The 19,808-nt window shown below is 34.1% G+C and overlaps 1 protein-coding gene across 5 annotated transcripts; it reads right to left on the bottom strand.

Annotated features, from left to right (window-relative positions):
- Positions 1–17,897, bottom strand: LOC128166094 (bifunctional heparan sulfate N-deacetylase/N-sulfotransferase 4-like). 5 transcript variants are annotated; one of them, XM_052831025.1, is made up of 13 exons: positions 17,839–17,897; positions 9,902–11,186; positions 9,383–9,509; positions 8,532–8,644; positions 5,910–6,095; positions 5,331–5,459; positions 4,900–5,082; positions 4,614–4,710; positions 4,385–4,508; positions 4,078–4,252; positions 3,595–3,765; positions 3,207–3,316; positions 1–2,957 (listed from the first exon to the last, which is right to left on the bottom strand). In XM_052831025.1, the coding sequence occupies exons 2-13, from the start codon at positions 10,907–10,909 to the stop codon at positions 2,735–2,737; spliced, it is 2,646 nt and encodes an 881-aa protein (XP_052686985.1). In that variant the 5' UTR covers positions 10,910–11,186; positions 17,839–17,897; the 3' UTR covers positions 1–2,734. The 5 variants fall into 5 exon arrangements, with proteins under 5 accessions (XP_052686985.1, XP_052686986.1, XP_052686988.1 ...); XM_052831026.1 differs by lacking the exon at positions 17,839–17,897 and adding an exon at positions 13,145–13,411; XM_052831028.1 differs by lacking the exon at positions 17,839–17,897 and adding an exon at positions 13,013–13,138.
- Between the last annotated feature and the right edge of the window lie 1,911 nt (positions 17,898–19,808).

Below are 19,808 nucleotides of genomic sequence, written 5' to 3'. Positions count from 1 at the left end.
TTCATTTTTTCTCTGTATTTTATTCAATATATAATTTAACTTTTAATCTGAACATTTTTCTGTGAACAATTTCATCAGCACATTTGAAAAAATTGTATTGCAATTATACTATTTTGTTTGAAACCGAATTCTGGTTCATATGCACGAACATATACAATAAATCATATATATTATCGTAACTATCTATCTTGCTTTAAAAAAATGATATCAAAAGTTACAGAAAGCCCTAAAGACAACCAATTATTGCTACCATTCGAAATTTCAACTATCAAGAAAAACATGTTCTGCAAACAAGATGTTACAAAAAAGAACAATAATTGAAAAAATGTTCAACTGTTAAAAGATTAATACAGGTTTAGAATTGCCAGAGCATGTTCTGAATTAGCATGATGACCAGTATACATGAAACCAAAGTACATGTATTAAAATTAGTTTATAAAGAAGACTTAATTTGAAAGTGGAAAATATACACAAGTTTATAAGACTTAATTTGAAAGTGGAAAATATACACAAGTTTATAATCATGAACAAGATTGAATATCATTCAGCAAGTTTTATCTTTGTTTAAATTTAATATAAGAGGTATTTTCAATTGGCCAACTGCAGACCCCTAAAAAAAAACCCTAATGTACATTCAATTACATTGTAAATCACAATATTTTTAAAATTAATCTACTGAACATTTAATTAATACCAGTGTTTTATGAGTACAATTATTCAAACGTTTGCACCAATATGTTCACGGAACAAAATAAGTTACACATTTAAACTACATGTACTACAAGGGCTTTATTAATAATCTAGCACTTTTGATATGACAAGAAGAAGCTTTTTGTTCATGATCAGCAAAAAACCAGTTGCATTAAAAATGATGACTTTGCAAATACTGTCAGGTCTGAATGAGAATAATGCTGACAAAAATTCAAAAGTAATTACAAGTTCATACAAAAATAGACAAAGCAGTTTAAAAAACATGTCATGCTATCTTCACAAACGTACATGTACAGTTATGTATAAAAATTCCACAGGAATTGCACATATTTTTTTTTTGGAAATGGTATTTACAATGAATACAACTTGTTCTCAGCATTGTTTTCCCCGAAAGCAATTTCTTTCAGCATTTGCAACATGGTAAATAGCTTATATATATACCTCATACATAGCATATCATCCTTTAGCTGCATGCACATTCAACATAATTTTTTGGTAAAGTCAAAAGCAAATCAAAATGTTAATATTTATCAAAGTGCAAAATAGTTGGTGCTTGTACATCATCCGATTACAAAAATAAGAGACCAGATCTCATAAAAATTGACTGTTTTTTTCAACATTGAAAAAAAAAGAAGATTAAATTCAAAATGAATTCGATGAATTAAAGCTTGTTCAACAAAATTAAAACATGTATTAATCTATTGTAAAATTACATAAACAATAGCTACATATAAAATGAGTTTAACAACAAACTGTAAACAAGTCTGGTAAACAACCTCATCATACACAAACAAAGTGAGGGAGGATTGGCGGTGGGGGAGGGGGAGAAAGAGAATCTGAGTTTTTAATGTTTTCACTATGATGGCTACTGAGTGTTTTGAAAGAATGAAACCGGGATTTGACAGCTACCTGTAATATGACAATCAGTATTAAAATAAACCATTAAAAATTTTCCTACAAACACACTCCATTTATACATGTAGACATAAGTCAACATAGATTTTTTTTAATAACTAGGATTCAACTATATAGCTAGTAACAGTCTTGTACATGTACCGGTACCTTATGACCACAGAAGTTATGTATCTTAACCAGTTACTAGTAAGTTTATGCTATAAACAAAGTAGATTGTTGATACACTATAACTAGCATTAAAAAAAAAAAACTAATACAAAGGTTTTTTTAAAAACTATTCAATTGCATATAAAATCAATCTTTATGACCTGCATTAAAATCATTAAAAATGTACTGGTTAAAAAAAAGCAGACTGAAACCCTCTCCCATCCTTGTGGCAAAAATATAAATTAACATTCACAGCCATTTAACTAATCTGGCAACTACTCCAATGACAACATTTAGGTTTACAGTTAATTTTCAATGCTTTGACATTAAAATTTACACTCAACCATTTTGCTACTTGATTTCATATCAATATGATTTTAAATACATGTAAACAATTCATAACACTTAAAGAGTGTGGATTTTGATTCTAGTTACATATTTCTGAACAATGTCCTGAAGTCACTTGTACTCCTAATGAAAATTTCATAGACATTTTAAATCAAATCAAAGGAAAAATGAAGTCTATCAGAATAAGATTCATTTCCTACAGGTCAACCTTGTGGAGAGGATGGGTACAGCATAAAAAAATATCACAATCATACGACAAGGGAGTGCACGACATGAGCAGCTTACAAACCAAATACAATTATTCTAGCACCAGTTATGATTAGCAAATTTAATGGCCCTGTAAAAAAAAAAACCAACAACCTTGTTTCATAAAGTTTAAAATTCAAAGTTGTTCCATGACAAAATGAAAATTTGATCAATTTCCAAGTATTAATATCTTCCTCAACCCTCTCATTCTCACACAAAAGCTTTACTCAATTATTAACTAAATTTAAAAAAAACAAAATTTTTTGGCAGTACAACATTTGATGTCATGAAAGACGATATTTGGACTGGCTCTCTAAATTACACTGTCATAAATGCCATTTTTTTTTTGACCAATCAGAATTGAGTGTTATCTGCTGCTGCTGAGCTCCTGCTCCAGCCAATTAGGAATCCTGTACTTGTACTTCTCCAGCAGATGAGACAGGGCCACGTTGTGTTTACTGTAGAACTGCTGTAGGACCGCCATTGATTTCTGGTCCATGGGGGGATACTTTCTCCCTTTGCTTCGACCTAAGCACTTGCTCTTGTTGTTCGACATGGTTTGGCAATAGAACCCTTTCTTGGGATCAAACCTGAAATACAGAAATAAAAGCATTACATGAATCTACATGTCAAGCCAAATAGATACAATAAAGGCATTCAAAAACTGTCTTTCTGGTAATGCATTTTTCAATTTTTCAGAGATGGTCCACTGGACCTCAAGTGTTATGTCACTATTGTACATGTACAATGTATTGGTTTACAAGGATTTCACATCTAAAGGCATTGTGACAAAGCAGGGACACAATACGTAACTCTATCAAATTTCAAATGATGTTTACCTGAGTAAATCATTATATTCATAGTGCGGCTCTATATGTAGGAACCGCTGAACATTATGCATCACAGCTGCTGGTTGATTCTTGAGTTTTTCTCCATCCACAATAAATAACTGAAAGACACATTTTCTTCAATTTAAATGGTGGCAAAAACATACACATAACTCATAATCAAGAAATAAAGAGCAGTTGCAACCAATCTGGGTAAATATTAAATAATGAATTCTCTGATAAATAGCCCCTTATCCCCTCCAACATAAAATCCATTGATACAAGATCCAATTAACTTAATGTATAAATCAATTCCTTGTTAAAAATTATTTTGAAATTTTTACATTTGACTTACCATATTATATATGTAATATTGGTTGAATATAATAGGGACACTCACCTGTCTGGCTGGGTAGAAATCTAGCCACCTGGACAGGTGCTGTACATAAATTCCTGGCATCAGGCACCGATTCCTCAGACTCTGAAGCTTCTGGGGGGCCGAGTTAGTCGCTGTGATCACTTCATAAAACGAATGATTCATTGCTATCGGGTCCTTATGTGCTTTGATATGCTGAAAATAAAGGTAAGGCAAAGGTCATTTAAACCCTCATTTTGTTGCGAGTACATATTTATATTCTCTCAATATTTGGGTACTTAGAAAAATGTATATTTTTCTTTGATAAATATATGTGAATTTAACATCCCAATCCCACTTCCCCACAAATCAATAAGTTATGGTTGAATTACTGTAATAGTAATCACTGAATAATCCTTCAGCTAGTGGTTGATATAAAGATAAACAGCGAAATATAATCAAACACAGTATTTATGCAAAAAAAAGGTGTATCTCCATGTACAGCTATGCAACACTTGATGAGTGTACCTGATACCAGGAATATGCTCTTTTGGCCGGATGAACGAGTATACAGATGAGTTTTGCCTTGGGCAGGAGAGCGTGAGCTCGATGCGGTGCCAGCTCACTGTCAAAGTAAGTGGCACTCTTCTCAAACAGGAAATCTGAGGTAGCGTTTGGCGGAATGGGGAAGAAATTCATGTACCTGAAAAAAATGAAAATCGTCTCCATCAAATGTGCTGCTTACTGACAGAAAAAAACCCCTATTTCTACAAGGCAAAGACATGACTATAAGCAAAATATCTAGGAACAATCAAATCTATCAAAAAGAACAAACCAATCCAGGCCCTTGTAGTAATTGTTTCCGTTAAAGAACTGAACCTCTTCGAACGTCTCAGAGCTGTTGTAATTACTGATGATGGCTGGGTGCATGGAGAGAAATGTGTACAATGCTGTGGTACCTACAACATAAAAGAACCAGTTGAGCTAGTTCAATGATACCTATAACATCACTTTCTAGTTACATGTTTGACCATGTCATGTTCACTCTGTAATGTGAACCTTACCAGTTTTCTGAGGTCCGATGACCATGAACTTTGGCAGTCTATCACAAGTTTTGTTTTCTGACCAGATCTCTAAATGCCTCTTATACGAGCAAGGATTCTGAAAAGCAGGAAAATATATTTATGTAATAATTCCTATTCCCATTAGGGTGTCTCCTAGATGACAATTCATGAAGATTAGTGTATGTATTCTGCTTCAATTATTATTTTATTGGATATAATACTATGAAGCCTTCCAAATTTTTGAGCTAGAAAGGTTTATTTTACAATTGCCCTTTTTGAAACTCACCCTCCAAATAGGATCCTTCTCTTCAGGGTACATTTCAAAATATTTAATTCCCATTTCCAGAGGTGGCACCTGCTTCAACCTTAAATTGGTCCAGCACTGAACAAACTTGAAAGCGCTCTCAAAGGTATACAAGGCCAGGCGGTCATTGCCATAATTAGACATATGTGTCATGAATATGTTAATCTGAAAGTAAAAGTAGGTAGTACCATTGTGAATTCATAATAATCTCAAATTTAACCTCTTTAAAGTATGCATTAAAAGAAACAAAGTCAAGCTTGAAGAATATGTATGTACATGTACTATCTTTTATGTCAAAGCAAGGCGTTTGTCTAGCAAAAGCTAAATGCGACAAACAACATTTTTCATTGGATTGAAACTTGCTTCACAATATAACATGTGAAGAAAATGAGAAACTATGTGCACAGACTCACAGGATTGAAAAGGAATGTCAAGAAGAGCTCTCCCCCTTGGATGCTCTTGTCTAGGACCTGTGGGCCCCCAGGGTACTCGTCATAGTACATGGTGTGTGTGAACAGTCCACAGGTCTGGCGTGGAAGAACCTGTCAACACAAGAGTAATGATATTTAATGGGTAATAAACAGGACACGTGCCATTGCTGTACACAAGGCCTGAATTCCATGAATTACACATTTATCAATTAAAGCTGCAGAAAGTTTTTTGACCAGAATACATGGTTTGGTCTGCCCGTGTAAGCTCTGGATATACCAAGCATGTACATTATTTAACAAAACGTCAACTTTTTAAATGAATCCTATCTTTCTTGCCTACTGGACCAAATATAAGTAATTACCACAAGGTGTAAGTAACAACTTTCCAACATACACTGCAGATATAATAGAGATGAGGGGTAAGAAGTAGGAAGTTAAGTAAGAACACATTTGTAAAATTCAACTTAAATTTATGGGATGGTTTGTAAGCGAAATCTTACCATAAACCCTTAAGTTTATGAACACCTCCTTTTGTGTAAAGATTTGTGAGCAAGTTCTTACCATCACCCCTTTGTATATGAAGCCCCTCCTTCTCCAGGCAGGGTGCAGGCGGGGGTACTCTTCTGTACTGGTCACTCGGATGTCCCACACATTTTTCCAGGCATTGTACAGTTCCTCATGGATTGGGAACACACCAGCGTGTAGTGGGGCTACTGCATACTGGTGATGTACGGGGATCTTCATCTCCTGAAACAGTGCCACAACAGCTTAATTTTCAAATTCAAATGCAACGCAATCCCTTATATTGTGTTTATGTCCAAAAAACTAAAATATTTATATGGAAGTTTTACTAGTCCTGTAAAGAACAGTGGTTTCTGTCGGAACCTTCAATTAAGTTATATATGCCATTTAGCCGAATAAAATATTTTGATATTCCATAATTGACTTGCAAGATTCAATTTCAACATTCCCAAAATCTGATATCCATTCTGACAGAAATATTTTTTTTCTCAAGAGCACTCTCTGAAAATGTTTATTCCGTAATGGTGCATATATATCACAGAACTGGTATCCAAGAATTGAATAATCAATATATATCTCCAGGGAACTTTATTTTCAGGAATCTCTAGCTTTTGCAAGAATCAAATTCTGATTACTTCTCCCGGAATAACAAACAGCTCTTAATTACAAAGCCAAGACCCTACTCTCCCCATAATCCTGAACATCAGTCCCTAAGGAAATCAGTGGTTCAGATAAAAAAAGATTTTCAGCCATACAACCTGACTAATTTTCAATGCCTGTTCAAGGGTTATCTACAAAATTTCTATAGAGTGTGACATTAACAGGAAACACACTCTGTCCTTTACCGGACATAAAGCTGTGGAAATCAGACGTTCCAGTAAAAAAAATTCCCGCTGGTGGGCAAACTGCTTTATTTTAAGAGCTTTTGTACTTTATATCAGACCCACCCAAGACTGTACATATACTTCAATATACATGTAAATGTACGTATCATCTACACTTTGAAAAAACTGGTCTTGTACATGCAATCACGAACTGGTACTTCACTGTAAACATAAAAGTATATATTCCCAGTACTGTATATCCGGTAATTTTCATGATGTTCTAATTTGAACTTTTTTGTGATCACTTTTGCATCACAAAATATCCAATACGCAGAATATATATCCGGTATTATTTGCTATAGGAAACTTTTTAAGTGACAAAAAATGACTAAAGCAAATTAAAAAGTTACACCTTTTCCCTCATTTTTGTGACATGCAAAACTAGAACTGTCCTAATGGGACTAATACCCCCGCTAGGCTAATTTCAAATGGGACAAATAATTGAATTGAATAATAAAGGTTTGGAACACATACCAAAAAAAATTTCTAGAATTGTAAAAAAAAAAAAATTAGTTATAATAACAAAGAAAAATTAAAATCAAAATTGTCAGAATTTCACTGTAAATACATATCTATAACAGTCATACATTTACAAATGTATGTATTTGATGATATATTTTTTTAATTTAATTGATTTAAAGAAAAACCAACAAAATGACAATAACCCCTCCCTTTGCAGTGAATAGAAATACCAGTAGCCAAGCAATGCTCTTCTGTTGATAAAACTTTCAATATCTTTCTAATAAGAGTCTTGACAGATGTAATTAGTTGTTTCAAATTTTCCTCACTTTCTCCTATGGCACAGTGGAACTCCATATCAGAAAATTGATCCCATAGGACTATGATTTTCTTTGATGAACTTGTTAAATTCAATAAACTCCCAAAACATTACCATAATTACCATACTATGTAAAAATATGTAAAAAAAAAAAAGAAAATTTAATATTACAAACAATTTTAAAATTGCCAAAACACTACAATCATATCAGTAATTTTGAATTTCATTTAAATTAATGCCCAATAGGGTCACTTCATCAATTTACTTGACAAATAAATTTAAACAACCTCTAAAAATAGTTTAACTTCTTAAATTAATCATTATATTATTTATTTCCTTATAATGATAGACCTTTTGGTTTACATGAAACAGTTTTAAAATAGCCCCAAAACCATCACCCACTTTACAGATTATCAATTTCCCCTAAACACATGCTCCATCTGAACCATGGATCAGATAATGGCTCCCTTGGGACAAATGAATTCAGCCACACTTGTCTTTGATGTTCTTATTAGCTCCTAAGAATTTATCATTGACAAACAAAAACTTTGCATTGTCAGTTGATAGAATACTTATAAAAAATAAATTTTTTTTTATTAATTAAGACATAAAGACAAAAAACTTCATCTGGATGTATTTATATAAATATATTTTAGAGTGTTTTCTATTAATTAATTAATAAAATCTGTAAGGATTACCTCCCTTACTTTTCAACATTAGTGTACAATATATAGAATAAGGAAAATGAAAACTGTCATAAAATCATTAAATCTTGTCTGATCTTCAAAAAAATTGCAGGTGCACATCTTCAGATGGTGTTCAACATATGTACAAATTTTCAAACTGTTCCATGCAGTAATAAAAAATTCTATAGGGGGGACAAAGTTGCGTCTACAGACAGACGGACGGACAGACAGACGGACAGGGTGAAACCAATATACCCCCCTAAACTTCGTTTGCAGGGGTATAATAAACAGATATAAGGTATGTCATCTATACCTTGGCAAACTGGTAGTTTTTGAGCATGGACTGCTCCAGTCTCTGTTGAGGAAACTTGTGCGAGTGTTCGTGCTTCCACATGTGACCAAACCACCAGAACTTGTTCTTGTATTCTACAATTTGAAGAACGGTCATTAACAGTTGGTTAACCAAGATGTCAACACAACAATATAATATCATTCCACAAAATCTGACGGTGAAATGAGAGATAAGTGAAAGGAAGCCTCCAATCATTGGTTCATACCAAACCTTAATGACAGGTTTGGAAAAAAAATTTCTTACTTGAAATATTCCATTAATTTTCAACATGAAGACCACACTTTACAAAATATATAGTTTAGTATATTACAATATTTGTTGATCATCATGCCATGCCTGGATATCTTTTGTTAAATGATCCAGTCATGTCACTGATGTCATTCAAGACATTTACCCAGTAGAACCCTTTTAGCACATATTTGTGTAATTCTTATATTTCAAAATCTATTTTAATGAAATGTTGTGAAATATTGAGAGCTTACTGATGTTTGTAACAGTGCTACTTCGGAGGCCATATTGCACACCCAGTGTGCTTAACCTCTTTCAAATGATTCCCAACTTATCTACTTACAATTTTTACAACACTATCTAAAAATGGAGTATTTCCTACAAAAACACACTTGGGATAAGCACAAAAATACAACTACTAGTAAACCATGTTTATAAACCAGTCAAAATGTAGGATACATCATTCCACTTCAAGTAGCAGTAAAAATTGTATTTCTGTATTAAATCTGATGCCATTTGCCCAACCCTGCTTTCATAACTTACACATGTCATCTTTGCATTTCCAAAGCTATGTTTGACATTACCTAGTATCTTCTTGTCGCCTTCATTTTCGGGATTATCTCCGGTCTGGAAGTAATAGCCGGAGAATCCCATGTTGAACATGAATCCCTCCACCTTCTTCTGAAACCTCTCCTGAGCTTGTACCATGGCCTGTCAATTTAAAATATCACCTTACAATGAGTTCAGGAATCATTACATTTATTACAAACTGTATACATTGTACAATTAAATCATAATTTCAAATAAAAGCATGGGCAATATTCTGAACCCTTGCCATCATTGCATTCATTTTTTCACAATCATAACTACTGGTCATATACCGTGGAATTATCATCATTACTTAAATGTACCAATAAAAAAGAGATCTTTAACTTACTCTGTTTCATGACATACATATATCTTTAATCTTACAAGACATTTCCAAAAATCATTTTCAAAAATGTGAGTAAAAGAATTTGTGCATTTTGAAATACAATGAGTAAGGGTTAAAAACAATTTCCTGCCTCTTTTTGTTCAACATATACCAGCAATTTTATTCTCACCTCAACATCTGCCGCTGTCATTCTAGTCCCAGTGATTCCAACAAATATATCGTCCACATCTATTTGAATATAACGATCCAGAGAGAGACTCAACTTCCCATGTGACAGGTATGACAGAGCATCAACCATCATCAGGCGATGCAACCAAAACTCCAGAGAGTTTCCGAAGAACACACGCTTTATCCCATCATGTTTCCCCACATCTAGGATGGCAGCCACTAAAGTTGAATTGTCTTGTTCAGTACCCTCTATAAATTGGTTGGGGGCAGCCCTAGCGAACGCCAATGGTTCGTATGTGTTGTTGTGATATTCAAACACTGTCCAATCATCATCCTCCAGCGGCCCATCTATCACTTCACCCGGTCGAGCGATTCTCCACATTTCGGAATACATGTTCAAGTGGAAATCCCGAAGTCCCATGTTGTACCGTAGAATCAAGGGAAATCCTGTAACTTTCTCCCTATCAATTCCTAATTCATCAGAAGAGTGCACAAAAATGATCATCCCCACTTTGAAGTCTTTGCAGTACTTATCAATCATTTCCCTATTCCATTGGTCCATAGCTAAGTAAGCTTCCAAATTCTCAAAAATAATCACAGACCACCTTCCCTTGTCTAAATGAGTCAGGGGAGGTAAATGTTTACCCGTACTTTCGATCTTGTAGTCAAACCTAGCTAGCTCAAGCGTCTGTACTATCTGTCTCACCAGTTTGGGATAATGGGACTCAGCAATCACCAGCACTTTCTTACTGATCTGCAGATTGTCCCTGGTGTTGTGGTCTCTTGGCGCAAACTGCATCTTTCTTTCGAATCGACAGTGCACCTTTGGAACTGGTGGATGTGGCATTTTACGAACGTGTCTTGGGGTCATCAGTTTATATGAGAGGATGAAGAAAGTCACAAGACTGAAGAGAATAACAATGATGAATACTCGTGTAATGGAAAATGACCTGGTCTTTTGGCGAAAGCAAGAGGTCTTCAACCTTTCTATGTAACGTCTTAGAAACATGTTAAATCCGTCCAGCTAAAAAATCCTCAACGCAAATAAATAAATGAAAGAAGAAAAAAAAAGTCACAACCAAAATAAAGATCTAGTAGAGGTCCATCACAGCCAATGATATGTCAATCCAATGAAGACTTCAGTTCGTGGCTTTATTCATCCATAGTCGAAGGCGAAGCTACTGGGCAAATTCATCTTGATGGTATCCTCGAAACTGCATTCGAATGTAGTTGTTACCTCATTTTCTTTCTTTGGAATTTAACACAAGTTGTCAATCTCTCACTCCCTGCAATAAATCAAAAGCACTCAAGTTACATAACACCCAGAATTGATTACTGTGAAAATGATTCCATTACTCCAAAAAAGTAGCCGGGAGCAGACATCAAATGAAAAAAATAGCTCTGGCAGTGCATGAAAAATCCACACTAGGCCCGAGACAATTTACTCTTCCTGGACAATATAAAGGGGCGGAAATGTCACACTGTTAGTCTTAATGAATACAGATGCATTCAAGAGTAAAGTAATCATCTCTCCCAATTTTCATCTGAAATGGGAGGCAAGACCATCAAATCGATGTGGGCAAAAAAGCCGTAAATAACTGCTTCTTTAATATCAGAGTCAATTATCACAGATCAGCTACACTGAAATTACTGCTTCATTCTTAATCACCAGACTCAGATTTCTGGCCATCATGCAAAATAAGTGTGAACTGAATATTGGCTAAAGGCGACCGATATTGAAATTTTGCCGATTATGAGAGTAATGACTACTCTAGCTGGCTCTATATGGATTGTTAATTAGACAACTTTGGATCTTACAAGTATGAAAATGTTACAAAAACTACATATATGCATTACTGGTAATTGAAGTAAATTCTTTGATGGTAGTGAATTTACAGCAAACTCAGAAAAAAGATTGACTTTTGAAATGTTAAGACCTTGACATCTTATTCTCTAATCAAGGTCTACTGTTAGATTCAAATTCAGAATATTTTCAACAACACTCTCTCCATTGCCGGAAATTTCTGCAAGTTTTTTATGACTAATATGAGGTTTACTGCCAGTGCTTCTTGTGAACCTAAAGCAATCTAATACCTGCTATATCTAATGCCTTTATTTTGAGAAAATGGGAGGGGATGAAGCTAAGGGTAAAGACAAACAATTTTACTTAAATCAAATAAAAGAGACATACTGTACAGAATATTTCACATAATACTAACATGCAATCCCTGCTTTAAAAATCAGCATTAAGATATTAAAAAGTATTCCAGTACATGTATATACCTACAAACTTTGCATACTTTCCTTGAAACAGCGATGAAATTCAACAAAGATAATCATAGCCATAATCACACTTATCCAAATACATGTAGCGATCTTTTCCTTTTAGTCAGAGTCCATGAACAGAAATTAGAAATTGTTTTTCAGGCACAACATGAACAGCAGGACACTGCATGTGCATTGGGCTGGCTAATTTGGAGAGTGGTTGCTAGAAAATGCTTTCATTACCATTCATTAATAAATTATACACACACACATAAACACGTCATCATGTTCTATTAGTTTCCAACTGCACCAAACTGAAATTATAACCACTGCAAGGATTCAAACAAATCTGATTAACTTCTGTTTCCTTATTGCTCTTCCACCACGTTTTGAAATCCATACATACATGCATGTTTTGCTTTATTTCAAAATTCAAGGCACATGCATTCTGCATTTTCCAACCCCAAATTTAACTTACCATAGTAATTAAAACTTGTTCAAGTACATGCTTCTGCAACGAAAAAATTTCAACATGGAAACTGAATGACTACATCTTCAACGAGTACTCTCATGATAATGGCCCACACACTTCCTAGTCAAGTGTATTGTTCACTGAGCAAATAACCTCTCTCTCTCTCTCTCTCTCTCTCTCTCTCTCTCTCTCTCTCTCTCTGTACAAAACAAGCAACTAGCTTTTCATGGATGTCTGTATAGGCCTTAATGGAAGATTAATGGCAAAATAAAGGAGAAAGAGAATCCATTTACTCTTAATTGGTTCTTGAAGATAATAAAAGCAAAGAAAAATAAGAAAGAGCACCAGTGTTTAAAAAAATAAGAGAAAACTTACTGGACATTTTACTTTAAAACTCTGTTTCCCTAAAGTTATCATCCATTAAATTAATCAGCCATGATTCCATTTGGTTTAAATTTGTCCGACAACAAATAAAAGAAAATACAGCCCTGGATGTTACTCAATTACCTGGTAAACAATCCAACAAAAGATATGAATCTCAAGTCGTGGTATCAAGTGATCAGATTTCTCCAGAAACACAGACGGACCAATGTTCACTGCGGCGATTCATGTGTGTGCTCCTACCAGTCCAAATAAAATGTTTGAATGAAATTCCAACCTAATATCTTTCTTGTACATGGCTTGTAATAACACTATCCAAAGGTAGCATAAAAAGCTAGAAATATCCTTCAAAAGCCCGACATGGACTAAGACAAATCTGAATGATACCAGAGTCTTAAAATTATAAAAAAAAAATCAATACCTAATTAAGCTACAAGTTTCAGACATACAGTACATTGAGGTATATCAAGTTTGATGTAGGTTGGTTGTACGAGTACATCAGAGAAAACGGATGTAAAAGTCTATTTTGTTTATGGGGGAACTAAAGAGTTTATGCTCTACATCTATTATAGTATTGGTAATTTTTAAAGGCAAAGGCCAAATTTTGGCTATCAGAGATTGGTATATCTCAATCTGGGTTTTGAATGATGTGACCTTGATAAAATAGGGCTGGAAAATAATAGGATTTAATTGCTTTAAAAAAAAATCCAAAAATTTACACTTTATTTTTTCTATAAATAAAACCAGAAACTGGTACATGTAGTTCCTAAAGACTTAGCCTTAATCTGTTCGATGAGTTCAATTCATTAATAGATAATTTTTTTTCTCTACATTGCCCATAAAGTTAAATTTGAGTTTTTCCTTCTATTCTACCCTTTTCATGTATAAGAATAAACTTCAACTATCTCAGAACCGGTGCATTAATATTACACTGAACTTAAAATGAAACAGGTGTCGCACAATACCTACTGGTACATTTCTAAAACTGCACCAATTCAAACTGATATGAAAATCGATATACATATTCAAAGCCTATAAAGATTCGAAAAATACATACTCATGCTGTCTAAAAATGCTGTACAGACCAACTCTTTTTATAACTATGCAACAATCCAATCAAACTTACTAGCAACTTCAAAGGAATGGATTTCAATTTGTACCCACTCTATCTAGTTGTGACACTGTCATACCTTGCTAAATCAAACACCTGTGCTCCCAAATCCTCTCATTAAAAACAGCTGCTCAGACTGACTACGCATTCTACGAAACAAGTGTACGCATTAAACCGGCCATGCATGATTTGAACAACCAAGACACCAGATATTTATAAACCAGTTGAATCTAGAAAAGATCTCCAACAATTTAACATGTTAATTAATTTCATAAAAAAAATAAATCAAGAACGTTCCTATTCACTTGACATAGCAGTGATTATTATGTGACATTTTTCCACATCTGTACACATTGAGCTGTCAAATGTCAGGATAAACTTAGGGAATTGAAAGGTGAACAATTAGGTATCTTTGTTTTCGCACAGTTATCTACATCATGGCATGATGAGCCAAGCATGTCAGTCTGTGTGTGTTACAGTTTTGTTTTTTCTCCCCAACTTTCAACATAAATTTACAATTAGGAAGTCAGAAATACAGACAGCATTGCAACATTAACACAGATTGGAATCTAGATGCACAAATTTTTCATGATTGCTATTCTCTACTAAGGCAAATGAAAAATACCTGGCTAGATGGACAAATGAATGCATACTGTAGATCAGCCCAAATCAAACATATTAAATATAAAAGTCTGTACAGTTATTAAATACCACACTAGCACCGATATCTTATTCCAATTTATTTTAAGGATTGTATGCATGTAACATCGTTCTGAACATTTAAATTCATGAAGCCTACATACTGCCTCTGTTGTTAATAAAATGTCCTAACAGAAACAATGCCTTGTGTTGGCAATCCTATAAAGCTGCCCTAGCTGAAATAATGACTTGTGACATCAATCATAATTCATAAATATATATGTGTGAAATGTGCATGTACACATCATCAGACAACTACATGTATATGTATTCTTCTAATGCCTACAATTCTGGTGGGTTTATGTGAAAAAAGATAACAAATAAGTTTTCTCATTAATTAATTTGATCAGAAAGTTACAAAACCACAAAAGATGACTCAGCCACTTCCTGTGAAAGTTTTAACTATTTAATTCCAATTGCTTTTTTTGTTACAGATAACAGCAAACAATGCAAACGGAATATGTCAGCTAACCAGGTCACTAAATTCAGACAAATGTATCAATAATTTGATGTGTGAAGTACTATTCTTAAGAACCATGATTAGGCACACAAAACCACTCGTGACTGTCATATTACTTCAATACATCTTTCAATACAGTAAAAACAGTAGAGAGAGAGAGAGAGAGAGAGAGAGAGAGAGAGAGAGAGAGAGAGAGAGAGAGAGAGATTTTCAGAGGTTCTAACTGAATCAAGTTTACATACCATTTCGCACAGTATTTTACACGATTTTTAACTAAATTCAAAAGTTCAAAATTGGTATGAATCCCAGAAATATACCGGAACCATAATTTCCTGGTTGAAATCTTTTCCGAGTCAAGTGAAATTGTACCCAAACCGACTTGTACCCAAACCGACTAATAATCCATTGGTCCGGTGGTAGACAATGATACTTGGGTTGTATATGTAAAAGATAATCTGTTAAGGTTATAAGTTTTGATATAATTACAATTATTAAGAAATTGTGAGATAAATGAATATAGAATTTTTTTTAATATAATGTCATCTCCTGTAAGTTTGCCAAAGAGGTCCCTATATCAACATTTGATAGAAATTTCTGTTTACATGCAATCTTTTCTTTAAAAAACCGATTAATTAGATTGACAAATTTACAAATTCTTCTCACTCTTTGAAGGCTGCAAGCATAACATTATTAAGTCATTTTATACTCGACAATTTGGTAACGGGTGGTTTCGCTCCGATCGCTTGTTTGCGCTGAGGGGTTTCGCGCCGAGAGGTTTCGCCCCTTTTCAATATATTATATAGATATTATCAACGATCAAGGATTACCTGTATTTATCGATCTAAGCAAATCCCAAATAATTGCTAACGTTGTGTTTTATGGAATAATTAAAAATTATCGTGATTTCACCTAATCGAGCTGTCTTAATTAATGCCTTTTATAAACATTTGTGAAGTGAAGGCATTTTTTAGCCAATATTCCGTCATTATAAACAGTATACAAAATATGACATTGATAATATATATGCAATGGCCAAATGGACATAAAAAAATATTATATAGCTTGCACAATAGGAAATATTCAAAGTTCGATTGTAAATATATTTAATAATACTGCATTAATTTAACATGTATATGCGAGCATCTTATGGAATTTTAGGCATTATTTAATTCATTTTATTATCTATCATATAATGCATTATATTTTATTTACTCATCAACTTATGGCAGTAGATCGAGGCAGCATTTACGAACCAGTTCTTTGCTATACTCTTTCAGAATACTGGTTCCAAAAAAACGTGCTAATGAATTCTTGAGATACTCATCATTTACTTCTCCAAATTAGATCGCAGTCAAAGCTATTTATTTAACGGTTTCATCGATGGTGGATTAATTGCCGACTAATTAAACTGCTCAGGCGATGCTCGTGCATGTGTATGAAATTAGTCTTATTAAACTAAATTACTTTCTAAAACGTTTAATTTACCACTTGATATGTATAGATAGAAATAATTTAAATTACGTATTTAAAAACAAAAGCAACGAGCAGTGTTTATTGTAGTACTATCCGGGCGAATCCACCCAGGGCGAACATAAATTCGGAGCGAAAATCACTCAGCGCGAACAAGCGATCGGAGCGAAACCACCTGGATTCGACAATTTGATTACAAGTCTGTTTGGGTACGAGTCAGTTTGGTTATGACTGTAATTCATATTTTCCAAATTAACCATTAGATCTGCCTAAAATCTTGAGATATTATTTTAGTCATTACAAAGTTTCTGGCACTATATTTTTAGTCGCAGAAGCAAACTAAATAACACATTAAGAAGGCTGTTTCATGTATGTTTCATATCCCTGACTGAGATTGTATATAATGGCCTTACAACAACAATACAAATATATTTCATACAAATAGACATCAGAATGAATATAAATATAAGCATTGAATTAATGCTTATATTTTTGGATGTCGTCGGTCCTGTAACACACCAAGCTGTGCAGACAAATTATCATACCACACTTAAGCGCAGTTTCAATTTGTCTGCACCGCTTGGTGTGTTTATTAATACAAGACCAAAACATCCAAAAATAAGCATTCAATGCTTAAGTAAAACACTGATTTCATAAAAAGCCTTAAAGTAGCAATTGCTTGTGATCATTTAAATTAGAATCTAATCTAGATATTCTGTACAAATCTGTTCGAAAAAGATTTTGGGGGTCAGCTTGACTTATTATTCATCATTTATAGGGCAAAATGAACAGATAGAAGGGCTGTGTTAGTTACACTGTAACACAAGTATACAATCATCTCATAAAGAAAAAATCCATGAGCCAATGCATTTTCCTAAGCAAACTTTTTTTTCAACACCTTTTTGAAGAGTACTCAAACAGCTATAAGTAAACTTATGCCGACTGTCACATTGAGAAGTGTTTCCATACATGTTTCTCTAACTATCTATCAAACTACTGATATGTAGGAGGCTATCGATAACTTTTGTTTTTTATACCCTCTTCCTTCTACTATCTTTAAAATAATTTAAAGCATTTTACCTGTCAACCTAAAGTGAACCTTTCTTTTTCATTTCAGTCCCATGGACGCATGCGCAACGGGTTGGTGTAAAAGTAGTCCGATATTTACGTCCTATTTTGCGGTTTTGCCAATATATATTGTTTATTGGGTAATTTGAGATGTTATCCTTGTAATAAGTATGGTATGTTTTAAAGTATGTTTTATAAGTTGTTGGTATAACATCGTACTCAGTAAACAATTTTCAGAATGTAAATGTAGGCCCGGGATATAAGAGGCCTGCGGGTCACACTGCAAACCTGAACAACACACAATCTTTCGATGCATGCAATTCCTTACAATCCCCTGGAATTATTCCTGTGTCGGAATTCAAATATGATGCGCAGACGATGTATAATATTTTACTACGATAGATTATACGGACTAATGTAAATTATCATGATAGTTTACACAATTTTCTTTATATTCACACTCAGTATCTCTCTCTCCCCCCCCCCCACCATAATAATATGTTTGCATAATAAGTCTATGGCGTTCATATTGATATCCGTTTTTGTCCGTCGTCGTGCGACGTGCGTCGTGACTCGTGCGTTAACAATTTTACATTTTTAACTCCTTCTTAAAAACTACAAGGCTGATTATTACCTTTTTGGTTTGAGGCATCTCTATGGTAAAAGCAATCTAAATTGTGAAATTCATGGCTCTACCACCCCTGGGGCGCCACAGGTGGAGCCAAAAATGCCCAAAAAAAGCCAAATTTTGTGAGGAAAAAAATTGGTTGCATAGTTATGATATCCATGAAACCCTCTACCAAAATTGTGAAATTCATGACCCTTGCGTTAGGGGTTCAGGCTCTAGGGTGGGGCCAATATGGCCATTAATAGTTAAATTGTATTAAATCTTAGAAAATCTTCTTCTCTACTCCCATATATATTTGTTAAAAATTAAATGCATGATTATGATGTCCATGAAGCCCTCTACCAAACTTGTGAAATTCATGGCCCCTGTGTCAGGGGTTCAGGACACGGGGGTGGGGGGGGGGGCAATATGGCAATATAGTGTTAATGCATATAATGTTTTAACAATTTCTTCTCTATTCTCGCACATATGAGTGTATAAAGAAACTGACTTATAATTATGTTGACCTAGAAGTCATCTACTGAAATTTTAATTTTCATGTCCCCTTGAGAATGGGTTTTGACTTTAGGGCAGGGCCAAAATGGATGTATAGGTGTTAATGCATATAATGTTTAAAAAAAATCTTCTTCACTACTCCCATATATATTTGTTAAAAACTAAATGCATGATTATGATGTCCATGAAGCCCTCTACCAAACTTGTGAAATTCATGGCCCCTGTGTCAGGGGTTCAGGGCACGGGGGTGGGGGGGGGGCAATATGGCAATATAGTGTTAATGCATATAATGTTTAAACAATTTCTTCTCTATTCTCGCACAGATGAGTGTATAAAAAAACTGACTTATAATTATGTTGACCTAGAAGTCATCTACTGAAATTTTAATTTTCATGTCCCCTTGAGAATGGGTTTTGACTCTAGGGCAGGGCCAAAATGGATGTATAGGTGTTAATGCATATAATGTTTAAAAATTATCTTCTTTACTCGTATTATGTACATTAAATGTAATTTAATGAATCTTACTTACTTTTTACAATCAATTTATTCATTTGTTAAAAAAAAGACTGGACAAAGTTTCCGGCATTAATCTTTTAGCGGCGGAAGCGAACTCAATAGCATGTTTTATGGCCGTTCCATCCATTATTTATATCCCCGAAAAAGAGCGTATAAGAAGGCTTTAAAGCAACCGTACACAAATATATGTATTTCACTATTGGGCCAAACTTTAATATGATGAGGTTCAAAACCTATTGCAGACAACGATATTTGTAGTGACACGTTTCATAATTATAAAGAAGGAGAACTGTCCATAAAAGAGGCGAAGGGCGCCAATGATGTGATTCTGAAGTACGTGCAG

The sequence above is a fragment of the Crassostrea angulata genome, chromosome 10 (assembly GCF_025612915.1).
Source record: "Crassostrea angulata isolate pt1a10 chromosome 10, ASM2561291v2, whole genome shotgun sequence".
Taxonomy (NCBI): domain Eukaryota; kingdom Metazoa; phylum Mollusca; class Bivalvia; order Ostreida; family Ostreidae; genus Magallana; species Magallana angulata.
Note: the sequence above shows the minus strand (reverse complement) of the source record. Positions and strands in the feature narration are given on the sequence as shown.